This window comes from Macrotis lagotis, chromosome 8, assembly GCF_037893015.1.
Source record: "Macrotis lagotis isolate mMagLag1 chromosome 8, bilby.v1.9.chrom.fasta, whole genome shotgun sequence".
NCBI classification, from domain to species: domain Eukaryota; kingdom Metazoa; phylum Chordata; class Mammalia; order Peramelemorphia; family Peramelidae; genus Macrotis; species Macrotis lagotis.
The window spans coordinates 21,925,933-21,949,831 of NC_133665.1; the positions used below are offsets into that span (position 1 = coordinate 21,925,933).

Sequence of the window (23,899 nt, forward strand, 5' to 3'; positions counted from 1 at the left end):
GTGAGTCTGGGCCTGACCATTTTCCATTCCTTGTTTCACTTAACAATTCCAGCTAGCACATAATAAAAATGTTTATTCTCCCTAGAGAATTCATTAAGGGAAGGCTAGTAGCTTGAAGGATGGATGGGAGAATGGGTGGAGTGGGAATAAGAGAAGGATCACAGCTACTGCTAACATATATTTATAAATATATATATATATATATACATATATGCAAAATATATGTATATATGTATAAATTTATATCCAAATACATACATATATATTCTGAATAGTTTTGGAAGAACTAGTTCCTGTGCCAGTGATTCTATGAGCTTTATTATAGTCCTATAGAATAATGACTGTCATTTTTTTATGGTCACATCTAGCATAGGGTCATATTCAAATTCATTATTTGATTACTTGATGATAGTAGAGACAAGTCCCCAAAGGCCAAGTTTACTTGTGATTTTATTTGGATTTTAAAATTCTATTGTAACATCTGTTTATATGTGAATCCCATAGAAAAACTGCAGTTGGTTACATGCAGCACTTGGGTAATATAAAAATTAGCTTGCATGAGAAATGAAGCAAGTATTACTGGTATTAGTATAAAAAAAGGCAAGTGTAGCCTATCTGGCAAATTGTACCCTCAGATCATAGTGACCAAAACTGTGCAGTTACCACTGAGTATTCATTAAATATTTGTTACACACCTACCTATATCAGATATCCCTAGATGGTAGGGTTACAAAACCAAAAATATCTCCTTCCCTTAAGAAGCTTATATTTTAGTGAACTCTCTATATTCTATTTGCCTAGACAGGAATCATACATGAAGCTATTTTTTAATGTTACTTTTTTATGAAAGTATATATTTTTTATAGAGAGGAAGAATTATAGAGTGGATAGAGTGTTGGGTGAAAGACCAGAGTTCAAATCTAGGTTCTGTTGTTTACTAGTTGTTGACTCTGGGCAAGTCATTTCATTTCAGTCAGTTCTCTAAACCTCTAAATCAGGGGTTTATCTATAGATGTGAGGGAGTCTAAATCTGGATAGGAAAAAATTTGGATCTTTATTTTCACTAACCTGTAATTAAAATTCACATTTCCTTCAATTATGATTTTAAAAAACAAACATTCTGAGATTCTGAGTTCATTGTCTTTATATGGATTACATCACACACACACACACACACAATTAAGAATCCCTGTTCTAAATTAAAGATGAGTTTTAGTTTGCTCTCTGATCCAGGTAATTTTGGTGCAGACTGTTGTTTTCATTGATAGAGAAAATCCATGGTAAGGAACTTCCTCTACTTAAAGAGTCTTCTAGAATTGTCTGGGATCCCAAGAGGGTGGCATGTCCTAAGTGAGTGTGTGTGTCTGCCAGAGGTAAGACTCAGGTCTTTCTGAGTACAACCAATTTTTTTTATCCACTATGGAATAGTATCTTCATAGTCATATAGTTATCTTGTGAAAATTCAAGGTAGATATGTAATAGCTAAGAGGCAAAAATCTTAAGGAGAGTCACACACACAGGAATTACAAAGCAGAAATGCAGGGGAAAATGATTTCCAAAGTTTGATGAGAACACTGTTTCTGTGTTGGACACCCCAATTATTAGCAGATCAAACATCTCTACTTGACCCAAATAAATTTAGTTTTGATTTTCTGGAGGATGGGTTAGGAACAAGGGAAATAGTTGAAAGGACCCCACCTGCCTATATCAACATTTATTTGGAGAAAGGGCAGAATCAAATTAAAAAGAGAAAGCCTTTCATCATTCTAACCCCCGTCTGTGTTCCTCCAATTCCAAACCCGGTGAGAAGGCAGGGTTTAAGTGAAAAAATGATTCAAGACTGGTTTAACTCCTTTAGTATAGGTCTTGACTTGTTGCTAATGATGATTCTGTGGTGTACAAGTCTAAAGAGAAAGAAAGGTGGCTATAATCCTTTTAGGAATGAAGATAGGCTAGGAAATATAATGTTTTTTTAGGTTTTTGCAAGGCAAATGGGGTTAAGTGGCTTGCCCAAGGCCACACAGCTAGGTAATTATTAAGTGTCTGAGACCAGATTTGAACCCAGGTACTCCTGACTCCAGGGCCGGTGCTTTATCCACTGTGCCACCTAGCCACCCACAGAAATATAAGTTTTAAGAGAAAGAATCTTTGGAAGAATAACCCTCAGGAGCCTTTTCAATTCTTTACACTTAAGCCTTATATTGAGAGAGCCAGCTGATACAAAAATCTGTTTAAAGAATGAATCACAAAGATTAGCAAAAAGTTTTTTTCTTAAAATAAAATTAACCCCCTCAACTCCATTTCGTTGTGTTCCACAAGCATTTGCTGACCATCTACTATTTACCTAAGCTAGGTACTGTGAAGGGACAAGAAAAAAATCAAATACAGTTTAGCCCTAAAGGGGCTCTGAGAGATGATTCAGTACCACTGATTTGACAAAGCTGGAAGGGATTTTATGAAAAGTGTGCCTCCAGTCCAAGCTCTCCTTACAAAGGAGAAAAATACGACAAAAATCAGTTCAGAACATTCAAGACATTGTATTTTTTGAAAGAGATTTCTTAGTTCCTTGTCTTAGGCTCCTTTGGGCTCTTCATATGGTGACTTGAAAAATAAAGTCCACAGATGACAGAAATATCTCCTTGGGCATTTTAACTCCCTTGCCTTGGAATCTGACGGGTGATGTTTCTGGTTAAACATTCAGACATCTTCTTCATGGCTCTTTTGGTAAAATCAACCTTTCCTCTTTCCCTCCTTACAGCAGTATATTCGTAGGCTTTCAGTTTGCTGTAATAATCTGAGAACTTGTTGTAGAGAATTGAGATGGGCATCCCATTTAGGATGATTCCGAATGCAATGCAGAGGAAAGCAAAAAGCCTGCCTAGGTGAGTTTCTGGATACATGTCTCCATAGCCTACTGTGGATATACTCACCTAAAGGGAAAATAAAGGGAGAAGCAGAGTTATCAACTAAGAACACAAGTGGCTGAGTAGAGCATAGGTTTACTGGAAGAAGGCGACTGTAGGAGTAATCTAGTCTAAGCCTCTCATTTTTACAAATGAAGGTCACATAATTAGTAAGAGGCAAAGAAAGGAAGGGAATTTACACCTCATAACTCTTAATCTAGAAGTCTCTTTGTGCCACAAAATGCTTTGAAAGACCTTAAAATTCCACATAAATGCCTAATGTTAGAAACCTGAGGTAGAAAAGGAAAGGATAGGATCATGTAACTCGTCATTTTTTGGGGAGAGGGATGGGGGAATCAAGGTTATGTGACTTGCTCTGGGTTACATAGCTAGTAAATATCTGAGACTGGATTTGAACTTAGTCCTCCTGACTCGAACCCCAGCACTCTATCCATTGCACCACTTAGCTGTCCCTGTAACTAGTCTTTCTCTCTAATCTGGGATGAAAAAAAAACTGTATTGTTGTTTTTTCATTCATGTCCAAAACATACAAATGGGTTTTGTTTCCTTCAAAGCAGTCATGAAGACCCTATGGACAGTATCACACCAATACTACCCATGGAGTTTTCTTGACAAAGATACTGGAGTGGTTTGCCATTTTTCTTCTCCAGTGGATTAGGACAGAGACTAAATGTACCCAGGGGTACAGAGCTGGTAATTAAGGGTCTGAGGATGGATGACAATGACTTACCTATCTGTTTCTCATCAAAGAGATAGTATAGCTCTCATCAGATCAAATTTCCTCAAAAGTTGATTTGCCTCCCTGCCAAATAAGTATTTAATGTCTATTGTGGAGAGCAATACACTTCCTTGCTTCTAGAGTCCTTTCTAGTATTATCTGTGGCCTCATTTTACAGAAGCCTAGAGTAATAATGATAATGTCTGTCCTTCATTCTTTTGTTTGTTTTTGATTTTTAGGTTTTTGCAAGGCAATGGGGTTAAGTGGTTTACCTAAGGCCACACAGCTAGATAATTATTAAGTGTCTGAGGCCGGATTTGAACTCAGGTACTCCTGACTCCAGGGCTGGTGCTCTATCCAATGTGCCACCTAGTCACCCCTGTCCTTCATTCTTGAAAAAAGATCATGACATCAGGGAGGTGATGCCATGACCAGCACATGAATTGGATTGGAGGGGGATGCTGTGTGAAGTCACCAGTCTCACTTTCTCCTCTAGAGCCATCTGGGTCTAGTGGCCAGATATGAATCAGGAGGACTGGAGATGGCCCTGGATGCCAGGCAATCAGGGTTAAGTGACTTGCCCAAGATCACACAACTAATAAGTCTCAAATATCTGAGATTGGATTCAAACTCCAGTCCTCCTGATTCCTCTATCCACTGTGCCATCTAGCTTTCCCAGAAGGCTATGTAGATAATGCATGAGAACTATTTTATATTTAATTTGTAATCCTTTATGTATTATCTGCATTTTTTCAGATAGTCAGATGCCATCTTACAATTATAATATCAGTTCCTTGACTTTATTGTAGGCTCAGATTTTTCTTCGCTATGCATAATTTCTTTTTCCACTTTCTACAGAACAAATTCTTCCTCTAGTGAGTTATACAGTATGATTCTCACCAGGGTTGATATTTAGAAACAGACTCAGAGCTGACTCCAAATGATTCTAGAGGGTGAATTCTTGTGTAAGCAGGGTTGAGCCTGGGATTTAGGCCAATATTTCTGAGATCCATTCTTAGACTCTGAGAAAAACTGGCTGCCTCTTCTTGATAGCAGTTAAATCACCCTATAAAGTGGGAATTTCATGATTTTGTTTAAAATTCACATATTTTCCCTATCTTATTTGTCTCATAAGTAGGACTCTCTGGCAGTTTTCCAGATTTACATAAGAAAGTGAATCCTGGTCAGTCAAACACTATGCACAGGACAAAAGTTCAGTTTTGCATTAAAGTAGCCAAATTCAGAATTCTTATACAGTAAAAGTAAAACAATTTTTGTTTTCCTATATAGTGAAAAATCAAAGATAAACCACTTTCTGAAAGTTGATGGTTCATTCCTTTGATGAGGATGTTCACTTCTCAGTCACCTCAGGATCATTTATAAATACAAGTTAGAAACAGTTTGTTTATGTTTGAAAACATATAGATGGTTTTGTTTCCTTCAAAGCAGTCACCTTGAGAGGCTATAAACTTACATGATGCTCTCATTCACTGCTAAGGACATTTTTGGAATGTCCTGGAGGGCAGTTTATGAGTTTATATACCCATCAATTCATATAATTATTTTTTAGTTCCACATCTTTTTTTCTTTGACCTTCAATGGTATTGCCTAGCTTTATTACCCACTGAATTAATTTAGTTTTAAAAATTGATTTATTTTTAATAAGAAATTTACTGATGACTTTCTTGCATGTACCCCCTCCCCAATTGATTCTTAGTAGGAATGAAGCCCCAGAAATGAACAATAGTCATTTATGGACATTATAACCACATTACTAACCAGAAATTTCTCCAAGTGACTTTTGGCAAGTTCCATCAATCAGTTAGTTCCATCCTTCAACCATAATCATCTGCCATCAATGAGAATATTCATTGGATGTGCCCCAGATAATGGCCAATCCCCCAAAAGACATACCTAATGGAATAAATATATGGTTTCCTGATGTGATTATCCTGAGGAAATATACTCATTTCCATGTGATAAATTCTAATATGTTTGTTAAAATATAAATTTTATTTCTTATAGTATTTGGTTATTAGTCAAGAAATTCTTAGATAAATTTTTAAGTATCTGTGAACTTACATAAAAAAATTATATCTTTGTTTTCACTAACTATTAACTGAAATTTAGCATTTCCTTCAATTATAAATAAATATTATTCTAAGAAAAGGTCCATTGGTTTCACTGGATTGATAAAAGGATCCATGATACACAACAAGTGGTTGAAAACTTCTGCCTTATAGTCATAACATGTGTATCCTGTAAGAGATCACTTATTCTCCAAAGGAGAAGAGTACTAGGCTATTTCCTGACAGGAGGCAACCTAATCTAGAATAGTGCAGTAGAATAAAATTCTAGTTTTGGAGCTAGAAGACTCAGGTCCAAGTCAGGCTTCAGTTTTCTTCTCTGACAAACAAAGAGGTTGAATACAATAACCTCTGAAGTTCTTTCTGACTTTAAATCTATGATACAATGACCCAGAAGTGCCACTTTGGAATCTTAGGGTCCATTAATGAATAAAAGCATTCTAAAAAGATGACTTCATCTTCCTTCCAACTCTATTTCTCCCACCTGCTTATTACACTGACTGTCTGGAGGAGCAAACATTGAACAAATAACAGGACCTTCCAAAGTAGCCAGAGCATCAACGATGATGGAGGCAAAAGTGTTCCATTTGAAGGTTTTGTTATTAGTTTCCAGGCTCTGTCTCTCTACCCCTGCCAGGATGTCTTGGAGTGGTGGGGTTAGGAGGTAGGGGATGTTGGTGGGACAGAAGTGATAAACCTCTGACCAAGAAGAGATATTAAACTTTCCAAAGGTTTCTTCTCAATAAAAGAATAAAAAGAACAGTAACTATATTACTGAACAACTCAGCATTATTCATTCTACAGGATATCAGAATATGCTTTAAAAAATGTTCAGGAACTGCACACAGGAAGGTCTTTGGGAACACATCGTTTCCTTTGATCACTGCTGAGACCGGAAGAATTTGGCAAAGGGGGAGGAAAGGGTCCTCAACCTAACATGGTCACATTCAGATTCTAAGACTTTTATTTGCTCTGCTAGGGTCTTAAGAGGGAAAAATGTTTTGCTGAATAGCCCTATTGTCTTTTTTTTTAAGTTTTTTTTTTTGCAAGGCAAATGGGGTTAAGTGGCTTGCCCAAGGCCACACAGCTAGGTTAATTATTAAGTGTCTGAGACCGGATTTGAACCCAGGTACTCCTGACTCCAAGGCCGGTGCTTTGTCCACTGCGCCACCTAGCCGCCCCCCCATTGTCTTTTAAATATTTTTTGATTTTTTTTAAAAAAAATCAGTTACTTCCCAATAACTCCTCCTGGTAGTGTTCCCTCTTATAAAAAAAGAGCACTGAGCAAAATCAAACACCTTAACCAAAGTCTAAGAGCTAATATGACAACCTATAACCAAGGTCCACTTTTTTCAGTGTATTTTTCTATATTAAAAAAAAGAAAATGACCAAACAAAAATGCTTCCTAGAATAAAACCACATATTTAAAGAAGATTTAGATTTAAAGCTTTACTGTATAAATTCCATTAAAAAATGTACCCATGCCACCCAAAGATCACAAGAATTCTGGAGTTGTTCCAAATCACATCTCATTTTTCTGGATTCTCTAAAAGTCCAATGAGGGGGATAAAAAGAAGAAGGATAAAGGGGAGATAATACCATTGTGTTCTCAGAACTCTTCTTGGTGAAAGATCTAATTCTTTTCATTTTAGTTTTGGCTGATTTTACTATTTAATTTATGTAAGTAAAATAGGTATACAGATTAGGCTTGTGATTTCATTGACAAGGGGAACTCCGAAGTGAGAAAACTCCATCTCTCAATGCATATAGGTACCTTCTCTGCAATTTCCAGGTTTAGAAAGTTACCAAGAGCTCTGAGAGCTTAAGTCAATTGTCCAGGATCACATAGCTGGTATGTACCAGTGGTAGGACCTGAAACCCAGTGTCCTCTTCTTTTAGATCAGTTCTCTATTCATTTTACATCAGGGCTTCTAAGTAAGCCTAATAAAATAAAATAAATATATTTATTTCTTTTCTCTCTAGATGAATGTGTATGAAACAATTGCAACCTTGGGGAAATATGTTTGTGAGTACATGATATGGCTTTTCATCCCTAATGTAAGGTAGTAGGAGAAAGGAAAATTATATTTGGTAGTTTTTCCCAATGCCCAAGGCCAGAACTCCAATACAGCTCTCTTTAAGAATTCAGTGGCTGACAGTAGAAGGATACAGGCAGGAAGAGAGTTGAAGGGTATCCAATAGGAAAATTATCTCCTGTTAAATAATAGGATGGAAAGCCTTCATTTCCTCACCTTTAAAATGAAGACCAGAAAGTCTTGAAGGCTCCTTCCAAGTATAATATTCTAAGATTTTGTGATTTCATTATCATCCTGTATCTATCTCCAGCCCACATTGGTAGAAATGCCTACTTGTTTGGGGCAACAGCTTGCTTTGAGTTTCTGTGTTTATAATGTTCCAATGTTGTTGACCCATTGAATTCACCTGTAAAAAACAGAATGACTCAGAATGGTTCCAGATCCTGAGTCCTCTAATAGACCTGAACTAAGATTATTTGCGATAGTGATTAATACAAATGAGTCATCCAGTTCAATTGTGATGTCAGTCCTAATGAATGAGAAAAAATAGTAATAACTTTGAATGCATTGTTATTTCAAGGTTAACTTGGTACATCTTGCGTAGAGGGGGAAATAAAATCATCAGGATTGAATGTTAACAGAGCTTATTGGCTATTATAGGTGTAATGCAGACTCAGACTCAGCATGAGATGAATTTTTTTTTCTCTAGTTGGCAGAAGATTCTGTCTTCTATTTCACTTAGTCAGGCTATATACAAATATCGGCACATGAAGGATGTTTGGGAGAATTTCTTGAAACTAAAGGAGAATTGCCCTTATCCTTTTGGAATAAGTTACTAAGGGATATTAGCTCCTCTCCCCTATGAACCTATTGCCTGTATCTTTATGTATACTTATTTCAAGTGTGACTATCTAGTAAAGAGGCTAAACCTTGTATACGATTAGAAGACTGAATGAACAAACTATTGTATAAATATAATGGAATATTATCATGTAGTAATTATTGATGAACATGAAGAATTCTGAGAAACATTAAGAAAATTTATATGAACTAACGTAGAGTGAAATTTGCAGAACCAAGAAGTCTACATACAAGACTGAAATAGCATAAAGAAAACAACATTAAAAAAACCCCATCCAACTCTCAGTAATTGTTAATAATCAATCTTGGTCCTGGATAACAGACTTCCTCCTGGATGAGGGACTCAAAGCGGAGAACATTTCAGATACTTGGTTTTGCTTAACCATTTTTCTTTTCTTATTACAAAAGAGGATTCATAACAAAGAGTTGGGGTACTATAACTGGAAATAATTATGGTACAAAGGCAGAAAATATCAAACTTTAAAAAAAGTAATTTAAAAAAGTAGTGGCTGATTTTAAAATGTTGTTTGTGAGGTCCATTACAATAAATCTATAGAGATTTATGGAAAGTCATGGACAAGAATTAAAAAGGATTAGAAGGTATGGGCAAGGGGAGGAGCAAACGAGTTAAGCTGTTGTTGTTGTCCTTTGTCCTTCAGGAAGGTGATGCTATGCTATTGAATTGGATTTAAGTGAAGGAGTGAATTGGATTTAAGTGAGGGAGCTCTGTGCAAACTTCACTTTCTCCTCTTGGGCCTTTTGGGTGACCAAATATGGATCAGATGACTGGAGATGGCCCTCAGTCAGTCTATATAGGTAGAGGGAGTATCCATCTACATATTTACCTATGCCAGTGAAATCAGTATCATAACTTTATATTTTGCATTTATGCACCATGCCTCCAAATTTGAGTTTTAGTTTAAAGATGCCATGTCACTTAATTTGAGAAATGGAAATTTTGCTCTCCATCACCCCGCGTCACATAACTGGATGAGATTTTTTTCCCCTCACTTCTTCATATCTCCCTAAGGTACATGATATTTGGGAAGAGACAAGTCATAGTGCATGAGTTCAATTTGCATAGTTTATCTTCTGTAGTGAAGACTTTTGATTTTTTCACATGAAAAGATTTTAGCCTTAGCAAAAAACAGAGATGTGATTGTATGATATGGATCAGTGAAACTGTATTTGTTCAGTCAGAGAACTTGGGGGTGGGGTGAATGGGGTGGGGAGGAAAGGCAAAAAAAAAAAACCCAGCCTCCAGCAAAGGTCCTTGGGAAACCATGATTTCTCTGTCTTTAGCAGTTGCTATTAAGGAAGAAGAAAGGCAACACAGAATAATGGATAAGGTTACAATAAGGAAGTCTTGGGTTGAGGTCTTGCCTGACACATTTTAGATATGTGATTATGAGCAAAAAAGAAGAGTTTCCAAAGTGGATCAGGGATGAATGTTTCCACACTAGAATCATACTCAAAGGAAACCAGAGGAATGTACCAAAATTAAGTTAAAGAATTATGTGTTAAAATACTAAGCAATAAATTTAGATGTGAGAAAAAGTATAGAACAATTTGAGAGGCACTTTGATCATCATGAGAAAAGCAATGGATTTGGATAGTGAAGGAGCTGGGTTTGAATCCCAGCTCTGCCAACTTAGTATCTGTGTGACTTTGGCCAAGTCATCCATCGACCCTTAGTTTCAGTTTCTTCCTTTATAAAAAATGAGGTCTCTAAGGTTTGCTCCTGATCTAAATCTATGATCAAAAAACCTAACCCATATCTAGTAACTGGAACCGTGGACTTAGACTCTTAGATGTCAAACCTGTACAGATCCTATCTACAACTGCTTGATGTCTTCTAGTGATGGGGACCCATTATTTTCTACATAAGTTGATGTATTCCTCTTTGGGACCAATCTAATTGTAAGTTTTTCCTTTAGAGGCAGCTAGATGGCATAGAAGATAAAGGGCTGAGCCTGGAGTTAGGAAGTATTGAGTTCAAATCCAGCCTCAGAAATTTACTAGCTGATCAAGTTACTTAACTGCTGCCTAAATTTCCCTATCTATAAAATGGGAATAATAATAGCACAGGTAGTTGTGAGGATCAAATGAGGTAGTATTTGTAAAAGTGCTTTTACACAGCACTAGTAACATAGAAGACACTTAAGAAATGCTTATGTCCTTCCAGTCATAGGTCTTCATTTTATTCTCCAAGATCAATTAGTTTAATGCCCTTTTCCTTGGGAGAGCCCTTCAAATACTTATCCTTCTCTTTCAAACTATTCCCAGTTCAGAGAGGTAGGAAGATTCTGTTTCTTGAGTTATAATCTGGCCTCAGACACTTATTAGCTATTTTATTCTGGGTAAATCACTTAATCCCATTTGCCTCTGTTTCTTCATCTGAAAAGTGAGCTGGAGGAGATGGCAAACCACTTTATTATCTCTGCCAAGAAAAACCCCCAAAGTGATCACTAAGAGTAGTGGAATAAGACTGAATAATTACAACACTGAAGCATTAGAGCTTCAGACATTCTCATTTCCTTCAACTAATCTTATATGACATGATTTCTAAGGTCCCTTATTCCCTCCGGACAGTCACTGATTTATCAATTTTTTTTTTCTGAAATGTAGCCTTCAGAATTGGAAACAATATTTTGGATGTGGTCCAAACTCTACTTGAATCTGGCAAAAAAACCCAAACAAAACAAAAATCAAAAAACCAAACCTAAAGCCATTGTTCAGGAAGGAAGGGATAAGTTAATGGTTGAAGAAAAGAGTGGGGGTGACTAGGTGGGCCGGCAGACAGTGCACAGGCCCTGGAGTCTGGAGTAGCTGAGTTCAAGTCCTGCCTCAGACACTTTAATAATTACCTAGCTGGGTGGCCTTGGGCAGGTCACTTAACCCCACTGTCTTGCAAAAAAAAAACTAAAAAAAATATTAGTGATTGACACTAAAAATTATAAGCTTTTAGGGGTGGCTAGGTGGTGCGGCGGTACTGGCCCTGGAGTCAGGAGGAACTGAGTTCAAATCTGATCTCAGACAATAATTACCCAGGTGTGTGGCCTTGGGTAAGCCACTTAACCCCGCTGCCTTGAAAAAAAACTAAAAAAAAAAAGTGTGAGGTTGCAGATAGCATAGAGGGAGTGAAGGATAATAAATGAAGGAAGAAAAGCAATGTGGTGTGATGGATAGAATACCAGCCTGGAGCCAGGGAGAGGAGCTCCAATCTGCCCGTCCTCCTTATCAGTTATTCTAGGTGGACAGAACACTAGTCTTGGATTCAGATGGCTGGGAGTTTGAATCCGGCCTCGGATACTTGCCGCTGTGAGCCCCGCGACCTTGGGCCAGTCTGCCGGGCAGTCATCCTGGTCCACGTCCGGCCACCGGCCCCGGATGGCTCGGAAGGAGAAGGCGAGGCCGGTGCCCTGGCACAGCCCCCCCTCCCTGCCGCCTGTGGGCTCCCTCACCGTGGCGTGACCCCGGCCTAGCCCCTTAACTGCCGCCCCCCCCCTCAGTGAAACGGGATCGGGTCCTTCCCACGTTTCGGGGCCCCGGGCGGGGCGAGGGCGCTACTCACGGCGGCCCACCACCAGGCGTGGGGGATGCTGGTGAAGTTGGTGCCCGCCACGTCGTGCTCCACCGAGTAGACGGCGGCCGAGAAGGCGAAGATGCCCATGGCGATGAAGAGCAGCAGGCAGCCCACCTGCTGGTAGCACTGGCGCAGCGTGAAGCCGAAGGCGCGCAGCCCCGTGGAGTGGCGCGCCAGCTTGAGGATGCGCAGGATGCGCAGGAGGCGCATGATGCGCAGCACCTGGCCCACCTTGCCCACGCAGCCCACCGTCTCCAGGTCCTGCTCGCGCGGCGAGCCCTTGCCGCCCGCCTGCCGCTCATCCGCGAAGCTCTCCAGCAGCAGCTGCAGGTAGAGGGGCAGGATGGCCACCAGGTCCACCAGGTTGAGCGCGCTGCGCGCGAAGCGGCGCAGGTCGGGCGTGGAGGCCAGGCGCAGCAGGTACTCGAGGGTGAAGAAGGCGATGCAGAGCGTCTCCACGTGCTCCAGCGGCGGCCGCGCCTCCTCGGCGCCGGCGCCGGGCCCCGGCCGCCGCTGCATCTCCTCCACCGTGTTGAGGGCCAGCGCCCCCACCGAGAGCAGCACGAAGAGGCTGGAGGCCACGCCCACGGCCTTGGCGGCCGCCGAGGAGAAGGGCTTCTCCAGCAGGTTCCAGAGGCGGCGGCGCAGCGGCCCGCAGTAGCGCACGTCCCGGAACAGCTCCTCCGCCTCCTCCGCCTGCGCCTGCGCGCGCAGCTCGCGCTGGATCTTGAGCTGCTCGTTGAGCTCGTCGCAGCGCTCCTCGAAGCAGATGCAGCAGCAGCGCGGCGTGTGCTTCAGCCGCACGCCCCAGTAGGCCAGCTCCTCCAGGAAGCGGCGCGGGCACAGCTCGCCCCGCACCAGCAGCACGCCCGAGCGGTAGAAGTCGTAGACCAGCCGGAAAACGGCGGGGTCGCGGTCGAAGAAGTACTCGTCTTCCCGCGCCGCGTAGTCGTCGCACAGGCCCAGCCGGCGGCCGCGGCCGGTCGCGCCCGCCAGGCGGCCCAGGCGCGTCTTGGGGTGGCAGAGCAGGCCCCGGGCGTCCAGGACGAAGCTCTGGCCGCCCACGTTGACCCTCAGCGTGGCGGCGGCGCCCAGGCGGTCGGCGGCCTCGGCCGCCTCCTCCTCCTCCTCCTCCTCCTCCTCCGCCGCCGCCGCCTGCTCCGGCGGCTCCTTCGCCCACTCCTCCCACTCCTCCGGCTCCTCGTCCTCGTCCTCGATGTAGTAGTAGTAGCCGCCCTCCAGCCACCGGGGCAGGCTGAGCTGGGAGACGGCGCCCGCCGAGCAGACGCTGCCCCGCGGCGGGCCCGGCTCCCGGGGGCCCGGCTCCCCGGGGCCCGCCTCCCCGGGGCCCGCCTCCCCGGGGCCCGCCTGGGCCGCGCCGCGGGCTCGGCCTGCCCTGCATCTCTGCTCCCACATGGCAGCCCCCGAGCCGCCGGGGCCCAGGCCGAGGCCCGCGCTTGGCCCTCGCCTCTCCTCTAGCCGGGCCCGGGGCCACTAAGCCTGCTGACAAGTGTTTCCAGGGATAGAGGAAGGGATTTACGGGCGCCACCCCCCCTCCTTCTGTGACGTGCATGATTATGCTTCCTTAAATCCGTCTCGGATAATCAGGAAAAAAGGCTCAGCTTCTTGCTAATAAAAACACGAGAGATCTCTCAGGCTCCTAAAGAGATTCAGTCTGCCCCCAAACAGGTGGCTCATAGCGTTTGGGGTTACCTTGGGTGGAGATGGCGCTTGCATAAAGCGTTCTAGTAACCTCAAAGAGTCAGGTAATTATTATTCTTGTTATTGGATTAAAGAGCATTAGCTATTCCCATATTAGGTTTAACACGTTGATAAGCTGGTTTTATATTTATTTTGTATTTATGTATTTCTCATATTCCATTTCAGGTTTTATACTTATTTATTTTATATTTATGTATTTCTTATTATTCCATGTCAGGGAAACAGTTTTATGCGTGGGAAGTTCATTAAAGAACTTTCACTTCACAGGACTTCTTAATTACAGATCATATTGGACTTGACACAGCTGCCCCGACTCCACTTACTGTGTAATTTCTACTGAGGGATTCCACTGAACATTTTTGTTTCTCTGCACCGCTCAAAATAAAATTGTAACGGGAAGGTATTTTGTTTGATTTAGTCTATTTTGAAGACTCATACTGAAGGCAGAGCTTCTGAGCCCAGGGTCACTCTGAGTTAGGATTTGAAATGTCATGCTATATTATGTCATACCCCAAAGCCTCTCCCCCCCTTACGTTTCTTTTGCAGACACCACCATTCTAATAGACACTCAGGTTTGCAACCTTGTAGTCGTTGTTGGTTTTTCCCTTTTCTTCACTCCCTCTATCCAGTTAGTTTCTCAGCACTTTTACCTCCACAACAAATCTTGAATCAGTTCTCACTCACTCTCCCCCAATAGCTTTCACCGCCTTTGGGTTGACTGTTGTAGTAGCCTCCTAATTGGTCTATCTGCTTGCCTATCTGCCTACCACAACTGCTTAACCTTGTTTTGCAGCAGTTGGTAAAGCTATGGACTCCAGTACAGATTCATGGTTTTAAAGAATAAAATTCACATTTTCATATTAACAAAAGAAACCAATTTACTGAAAAACAGTTATCAAACTAGTAAAAACACCTAATTCATGAACCCTAGGTTAAGCACCCTTGGTCTAGTTAGCCTCTTTCCTCTCCAGTAGTCTACAAACAGATGCCAAATTGACATTAGACATGACTTTGTCACTTTTCTGCTCAAGAATCATTAGGGGCTCCAGAACAAAATACAAACTCCAAATGGTTGGTACTTAATGAAGCCTTGAATGAATTAATATCCTTGAAGGAAAAAAAATTAGATTTTTTTTTCTTTCATGGAAGGCAAAAGCAGTTTTTAGTGTAAGATTCAAGAGTGATTTGAAGTTATTCACCAGGGTAGGAGTAATTCTTTAGCTGGTATAGTGAGAGTGGACAAATTTAGAAAAGTGATCATTCTTACACTGGAGTATTCTAAATGATAGAGTCAAACTTGGGATGCTCTGCTTTCAGGACCCAACCCTGATCCAGAATGTCTTTGTGATTCTTGGCAAACAATCACTGCCCTAAGCAACTGAATTTAAGATGAAAAGTAATTGATGGTCTGCATCAGTGAAGGGAGCTTCCTCTTTGAGAGTTCCCTACACAATGAAATTACTTTGTTCATTGTTCACAGTTTAAAACTATACACACAAAAATGCACTTATACATATTTTAAGTGAGATTATATTTGTAAAATACTTAGCATGGTGCTTAGAATATAATAAACACTGAAATGCTTATTCCATCCTCTCTTTCCTCCAAGACTTGCACTGGACCAATGAAATCATTGTACCCCTTCTCCAATTATAAATGCTTAATCACATGGAAATTATGTCCTTATTTTCTGGTCAGGAAAATCAGACATTTTACTGTCTGAATGTTAGAGAATGAGATGATCTCATTTCTACTGAGAGCGGGAAAAAGGTCAAGATGAACAAGAAGGATGGATAACTATTTGTCAAGAATTTGAAGGGCTATGTTTGTGTGAGAGAGATTAGCCTCGTTCTGCCTGTTCCCAGAGAGCTGAACTAAGAAACGGGTGAAAGTTGAAGCAACAGATTTCAATTCCATCTATGGAAAAACCTGACTAACATTTAGAACTGACCCAAAGTAGGGAGGTGTCAGATGCTGCCCATGGCAACAGGATCCAGGCATTGGTGGTGAGGGACGATTAGCAGGATGTGATGAAGAGAATCCTCATTGGATAAAAAGACATTGTCTAAGCAGGGATTCAGTTCTTCTTGGGTATAGCAATGAGTCAGGAGTGATGAAAACTGTCCCAGTAGAGGAGCTGGAGAGAGGTCAGCCTAGAGCTAATGGATGATGTCTTTTTTTTTTTTTATGGAAATGACATGCTTGTCCACTTTATCGAGTCAGACTGCTTCAGGAGCTAATGAGTCCTTCCATGTCTTCCAGTGTAGGTTGACCATTTGTCATGAATGTTTTAGAAGGGATTCCTGTTCAGGTTTGTTTTGGGCTAAGTGATTTTTAAGGGCCCTTCATTCTATGGAATTCTGTGCTTATATGAAGTTCTGTGAGGTGGCATTACAGTTAATAACATGATGAGTCTCTCTAGCAGGCTGATTTGGGTACAGAGTTACAAGCTAGGTATCATAGTTTAGTACATAGTTTAAAAAGTCTTGGAGCCAACCAGGCTGTACTGAATGGAACTCTTTCAATAATTATTTTGACGATGAGAGTAGGAGGCTGTTTCCAGACCTGTGCATATGGAGAAACTCCTGGTCTGGAAACTACTTCCTCCATTCTCACCTTACTATTTGTTTCTTACATATTCTTAGTGAGATGCTTGGCTTTAAGCAGTTTGCCCGTGTTCAGAGGTAGCAAGTATTGGAGGTGGCTTTTGAACCTACATCTTTCTTTTTTTTTAAATTTATTTTTATTAAAGATATTTGAGTTTTACAATCCCCCCCCCCCATCTTGCTTCCCTCCCCCCCACCCGCCCACAGAAGGCACTCTGTTAGTCTTTACTTTGTTTCCATGTTGTACCTTGATCCAAATTGGGTGTGATGAGAAAGAAATCATATCCTTAAAGAAGAGAAGTCTAAGAGGTAGCAAGATCAGACAACAAGGTATCTTTTTTTCTAAATTAAAGGGAATAGTCCTTGCACTTTTGAACCTACATCTTTCTGACAAAATGAATTTTCATTTTTAAACCACCCATTAAATTTGGGGTAAGCAATCTGAAATACTAGGAATGTTAGGCACATGGAGGTTCAGATCTTACAGCTAGTCAGTGTCAGAGGTAGGAAACTGAATGTTCTTGACTCCAATTTCAGCTATTTGATCCACTATTACTGTAACACGTGCACATTTTTGATGAACTGAAACTTACCACTGTTAGAAAAATTCAATAATGATGTTTATGTAGTTTGCTCTTTGTAAGGGTATTACAATTATTTTATTTATATTATTATTATTTCCATTTCCTAGATGAAGAAACTGAGGTAAACAGAGGTTCAGTAATTTTCCAGTATAACATAACTAATATGTCTCTTCCTTTCTTTATAAAAAATGAGTGACTTGTGAATTTTTTTTATTTTTTTTTTGTTTTATTGAACTGCTTCCCTCCATCCCCCATTTTTTTATATTTTTTTTATGAAATTGACACTTGGATAATGGAACGAGAAGTTACATAGTTAGAAATGAAGGGGATATTGAAAGAAAAGATATTAACAATGAGATTTACAAATTAATGAAAAGGAATGCCCTAGGAAAAATACTTCTGTGGTCTAGAGTATATAGTAAAAAGTGAAAGGGAGGAAGACAGATTGGGTTGTAAAAACCTGAGCACAAAAGATGGCTACAGTGAGTGTTTTAGGGGGTTGAGGCCTGATGTTGTAAATAAGAATAGCCAGAATACTGAACTTTAGCTAACTTAGACCAGAGATCATCAATCTTTGTTTAAATTGAAGTAAAAAAGGAAGCCCTAAAGATAACTAAAGAGCCAGGTCTGCTTAGAATCCTTGACAAAAAGTCTTATCTCTTTCAGGTCATGAAGAACCGTTCTATAAATTACATCTGAGGAAAAAGGAAGTGGAGATATGAAGCAATTAGGATAATTCAGGTCCAGACTACCATACTCTTTTCTAGAAACAGAAAAGATGAGGTCTGGGGAGTAACAATTAGATGGAGTTGATTTCTATAAGGTGAATAATTGCCCTTTCAAACCACCTATCTAGTCACAGGGGATAGAGAATGAGAAGACACTGGCTTCTTATCATTTCTTGCCTTATCTCTTACATTTTATGTGTGTCTGTTGTATCTTCAAATTATTACTTTCTCAGTTAAAAGTTGGGGTAAGAGGGGCGGCCAGGTGGCGTAGTGGATAAGGCACCGGCCTTGGAGTCAGGAGTACCTGGGTTCAAATCCAGTCTCAGACACTTAATAATTACCTAGCTGCGTGGCCTTGGGCAAGCCACTTAACCCCATTTGCCTTGCAAAAACCTAAAAAAAAAGTTGGGGTAAGGAAAGAGGGGAAAGGGAGCTGATGTTAGTGTGTTGGATGTACTTTGTTGCTTGGTTGGACTGTCTTTTTCACTGAATACAAAATCTGTTAGAAGGGCAGCTTAACTTTTCCTAGGGCACGATGTTATAGCTGAATAGGTCAATCCAAGAATGTACTGGGTCAAGCTGATCTCTTAGTCACTGAGCTGCCTCCACATACTGCCAGGCAGAACTCAGCAGGATGCTGTGCTGATGAAACTGATATCAAATTGGGCTCATTGTTTGGGTTTTGCCAGCTCAGAGAGAGAGTGTAAATAGCAATTGTTTTTTATATTGTCCAGAAATTCTGAAAATTTTCCCCTCCTAGATTTATTCTTTTGGGAAGTCAAACTAGGATATCTTTTGCCTGAATTCTTACCTAACTTTTAATCACTGAATGGATTTTGCTTCAGACAAACAACAGTTTGTCTGAGGGACCATCGCCTGTTATCCAGAACTATGTCTTGCCACTGGACTCTGATGATTCTGGAGGAGAGAGTGGTGCTAATGACTTTGCACAGCTCCTGATGTCATCGTTACACTTTGATAAAGAAGGACAAGCAACAGCAACAATGCCAAAATGAGACAATCAGGTCAGTCAGCTGCTAGGCTTTTAACAGGATGCAGTTTCAATCCACATGAGGTGATTCTTAGAGGCAGTTAGCAAATCTTTAGTATCCACAATCTCTGGTTCAGTTGGGTGACATAATGCTCTGTTCACCAAAGGCGACAATTCCAGAGCCTGGCAGAACCCTTTTCTCTTTGAATCCCCCAGAGCCATGTTCTGAAGTTTATCACCTTTCAGGAAGGAGGTTGGAGATGTCTAGCCTCTCCTGGTTGACAATTTTTCCTGGTTCAGTATAAATTGTCAGTGAGGAACCCATATTTACGTTGACCAGCCAGGTCCATTTCCCAGATTCCTGTTGGGATCTTATGATGTGTGTCTGAAGACAAAAGTGTAGAAGCAGTCTGAGCCCTAGGGACCTCAGAATTAATTGTCTCTACTGTCCTTTTTATGTGCAGTTTTATTAGGAGAGCCTCAGACCCTTTTTAAGATGTAGAGTGTCTCCTTTACTAAAAAATGCCTCTCCTTCATATTTACAGATAGGAAACCGAGGCAGACAAAATGAAGTCAGTTGTGCAGGGTCATGAAGCTGAGAAGTATCTAGAACAGGATTCAAACTCAGCTCTTCTTGATTCCCAGCCCAGTATTTTATCCATTATAACACCCAATCTCCTCTTTTGATCTTTACTATAACAATGTGGGGTATGTATGGCTTTCATGTCTCAGACATAAAGGAACTCAGTTCCTGTATGAGGCAAAATAGGTTGCTTTTTTTCAACATCTCTTCCATTTTGTTACTTATTTAGTGTTTATCACATCCTTTTTGCCTCTCCTTCTCCACTCCTGGGTGGAAGGACTCCTGCTTTATACCTCCTGACTAACCCTCTGGATTTGTTGACCTCCAGTAAGTTATTCTTTTAGCCCCTGTCCCTTCCTGGTGGGAGTATATCATCTGTTTAGGAAGTAAAACAAAACAAAAATATTGATATTGATATTATTGTCAGAAAAGGTGATGGAGGCCATATGACTATTTCTTTGTTAAAATAATTTATTTTAAAAAATATAAATAAATATTAAAATATTTTTATACATTTCAAGGGCATCTTTGATATAGATATGAGAACACAGGCTTTCACAAACTATCTCACACAATTCACATCTTTATAGTTACATAATTGTCTGAATTGTACAGAGAAAACAAAACCCCACTGTGCTGATTATTTGTTGATTAAGAAAGAATTCTGATTCAGTTGATAGACCAAAAAGTTGCCTCAAAAGTTTTCCTTCAAAGTGTCTATAATGCACAAGTGAAAATCATACAAGATTACTTCAAAGAAGTAATATTTGATGTGGAGTAAAAGTAGGGGTTCACTGGGGGCTCTCCCCCAAACCCTTCAAATACCTTAGAACCCACAAAATGATGAAATAGAATGATTTTCCAGCCTATGACAACTTGTAAGATCAGCGGGAAACTTGTTAAAGTAGGGGTGAGTGAGGAGTGCAGTGCAGGCTGCACTGGCACAGTCTGGTCACCCACAATCCAAGATCAGGCAGCAAGCTTTTGGGTCAGGGACAGCATTTGGAAGGTTAGCAGGAAAAGTCTGTTGCAGCAGGATGGGAATGGAGCACAGTCCAACACAGACCCCAGCAAACCAGGAACAATATTGGGGAGTCAATGAATTGGTAGCTGCTTCTGGAGTGCTCCACCCACAGACAGCAGTGCAGTCAAAAGGAAATTACAGGGTTCTTTTTGCTATCACTGGGGCAGGACTATACTACTTTGATCATACTCAAATCAGGGTCGCAGTTCTGGATCAAAGTCCCAGGAAGAGGAGAGGCAGCAGCACAGTAGTCTGCTGCCACAGGGGAGCAGGGACCCTCCTCATAATTCCAGGGCAGAAAGGAGTGCTTGTGATCACACACACAGACCAGAGCACAGGCCTGGAGAGTAGTAACAACTTCTTAGATCATACCACTTTGGAATAACTAAAAACTTACATGTTCTTAGAAGTATCTCTGAAAACAGCTGCAAAAAAAACCTCAAAAGCTTGGAACAGTGTACCCTCCACCCTTTTACTAAGATAAGGTTGAAATGGATATAGGATTTGGACTTAAAAGATGAGAGCATAAGCCAGTTAGGAGAATAAGGAATATTTTATCAGAGCTATGGAAAGGGGAGAAGTTTTTGACCAAACGAGAGAGAGAGAGAATATTATAAAATGCAAAATGGATAATTTTGATTACATCAAATTAAAAAGGTTTTACACAAACAAAATCAATGCAACCAAGATTAAAAAGAATGTAATAAGTTGATACACAATTTTTACAGTCAGTGTTTCAGCTAAAGGAATAATTCCTAAAATATATAGAGAACTGAGTCAAATTTATAAGAATATAAGCCATTCTCCAATTGATAAATGGTCAGAGGATATGAACAGGCAGTTCTCAGATGAAGAAATTAAAGCTATTGATAGTCATATCAAAAAATGCTTCTAAATCATTATTGATTAGAGAAGTGCAAATTAAAACAGCTTTGAGGTGTACTACCTTATACCTACCAGATTGGCCAATATGGAGGGGATATGATCAATATTGAATCAATATTGGAGGGGACATGAAGTAAACTGGTTTACTAATACATTGTTGGTAGAATTATGAAATTATCCACCCTTTCTGGAGAGCAATTTAGACAATGAATCTGTGCATACCCTTTGCTCCAGCAATACCACTACTAGATCTGTATCCCAAAGAGATCATAAGAGAAGGTTAAAAAAAAATCCAGTTATACAAAAATATTTCTAGCAGTTCTATTTATAGTGGCAAAGAAATGGAAATTGAGGGGATGTCCATCAAATGAGGAATGAATGGACAAATTGTATATGAGTGTATTGAAGTACTATTGTTCTATAAGAAATCATGAGGTACAGGATTTCAGAAAAGCTGGAAAGACTTGTATGAACTAATATTAAGTAAAGTGAGCAGAACCAGCAACATTGTTGTGATGATCAAATATGATTGACTTACTCTTCTCAACAGATCAAACAGATCAAAGACAATTCTTTTTTTTAATATATATTTTTTTATTTTTCCAACTACCTTCAATGGTAGTTATTAACAATAATTTTGGGGGCAAGATTTTAAGTGTTGAATTTTTCTCTCTCCCTTATCTCCTCATATATGTACATACTCACACACCCACACACATATACTTGCATATATATATATATATATATATATATAAACCAAATTAAACATAGGTTCATATTAATCAGATCAAAGACAATTCTAAAAGATGTGATGGAGTATCGCATCCACATCCAGAGAAGGAACTATGGAGAATGAATTTAGACCAAAGTTCACTATTTTCATTTTTTTTTAATTTGTTTTTCCCCCCTCATGGTTTTTTCCTTTTTTGTTCTAATTCTTTCACAACATGATTAATATGTTTAACAAGTTACACTTAAATAACGTATTAGCTCACTGTCAAGGGAAGAGAAGAGGAAAGGGAGGGAGGGAGAAAAATAATGGAACTTAAAACCTTAAAAAAATGATTGTTGAAAACTATCTTTGCATGTAGTTGGAAAAATAAGTGTTTATTTTAAAAAAAAAGAATTCTATCCATCGAGAGAGAGAGAGAGAGAGATGGTGTCTGATTACAGATTGAAGCATACTTTTTTTTAACTTTATTTTTCATGAGGTTCCTTTTTTTGGAGGGGTCTATGTTTTCTTTCACAACATGACTATTATGGAAATGTTTTGCATAATTACATATTTTAAGCCTATATCAAATTACTTGCTTTCTCATTGAGGGAAGGTAGGGTGGTAAGAAGGGAGAGAATTTGGAAGACCAAGTTTTAAAAATGAATGTTAAAACTTGTTTTTACATGTAACTGGGGGAAAATAAAATATTAAAAAAGAAAGATGCAGTATTTCTGATCATTAACATAAAGCAAGGTATAAGGGAGATAGATATATGCTGTAGGTATTTGTCACTCTCATGGGATGTTTCTGAATTATTGTGATACTACTGTCTCATGATTTACATTCTCCTCTGATCATTCCTCATTCTCTGCTGCTGGCTCATCATCAACATTACCCTAACTAAACTATGGGTGTTCTCCAAGATTCAACCTAAGTTTTCTTTTTTCCCTCTATACTCTCCAGGTAATTTCATTAGATTTGCTTGGTTTATCCATATAAAGGACATAATAATACATATTTGTACAAATACATAATTTATAAATACACCTTTCTGTCTGGGCAGCTATCTGGCACAGTGGATAGAACAATGGGCTTGAAATCTAGAAAAACATCTTCATGAATTCAGACTCATAAACTGGGTGACCCTGGACAAGTCACTTAACCTTGTTTGCCTCAGTTCTTCTGTAAAATATGCTGGAGAAGAAATGACAAACCATCCTAAATGGAATTACAAAGGATCAGACATAACTGAAATAATTGAACAACAAATCACTCTATCCATCATCTATCCATCCATCCAACCATCCATTCATCCATCCGTTTATCTATTTATCTTCATTCTTTTTGTTGAGCTTCAGTGCTACAAAACCAATTACCAAACCAGTTTCAAATTGGGTGTCCCAGAGACTCTTTAAATTTGTATCTAAAACTATACTCATCTTTACCCCTAAACCCTCCTGTCTTCTAAATTTCCTAGTTCTATCATTGTTTTTCTAGTGGCTTAGATTCAAAACATTATCCAGGACTCCTTCTTTCTCTCCACATATCTGATCAGATGCCAAATCTTACCATTCCTCACTTCACATCTCTTGCATCTGGGCTCTTCCCTCTATTAACATAGCTATTATTTTTAGTTTAAGCTCTTATCATTTCTTGCCTAGATTATTGCAATAGTCTCATAGTTGGTCTACTGGCTTCAAGTTTCTTACGACTACAGTTTAGCTGCCAAAGTAATTTTCATTTAGTGCAGGCCATGTGATTCTCCTAAACCAATTTTCGTGATTTTCTATTGCTGCTATGATAAAATGTCAAGTACTCTGTTTAGTTTTTCCAGACTCATTGGACATTA

At 39.8% G+C, this 23,899-nt stretch overlaps 1 protein-coding gene across 1 annotated transcript; it reads right to left on the reverse strand.

Moving 5' to 3' along the window:
• Positions 1 to 348: 348 nt before the first annotated feature.
• KCNV2 (potassium voltage-gated channel modifier subfamily V member 2) lies at positions 349 to 13,699 on the reverse strand. Its single transcript, XM_074196503.1, has 2 exons — positions 12,201 to 13,699; positions 349 to 2,930 (listed from the first exon to the last, which is right to left on the reverse strand). Exons 1-2 carry the CDS (start codon positions 13,626 to 13,628, stop codon positions 2,649 to 2,651), a joined length of 1,710 nt encoding a protein of 569 aa, XP_074052604.1. The 5' UTR covers positions 13,629 to 13,699; the 3' UTR covers positions 349 to 2,648.
• Positions 13,700 to 23,899: the final 10,200 nt, after the last annotated feature.

Coding starts and splice junctions, on each gene's coding strand:
- KCNV2 (XM_074196503.1), bottom strand. CDS start 13,628: ATGTGGGAGCAGAGATGCAGGGCAGGCCGAGCCCGCGGCGCGGCCCAG. Junction 2,931..12,200: donor ACGCCTGGTGGTGGGCCGCC/GTGAGTAGCGCC, acceptor TTTTCCCTTTAG/GTGAGTATATCCACAGTAGG.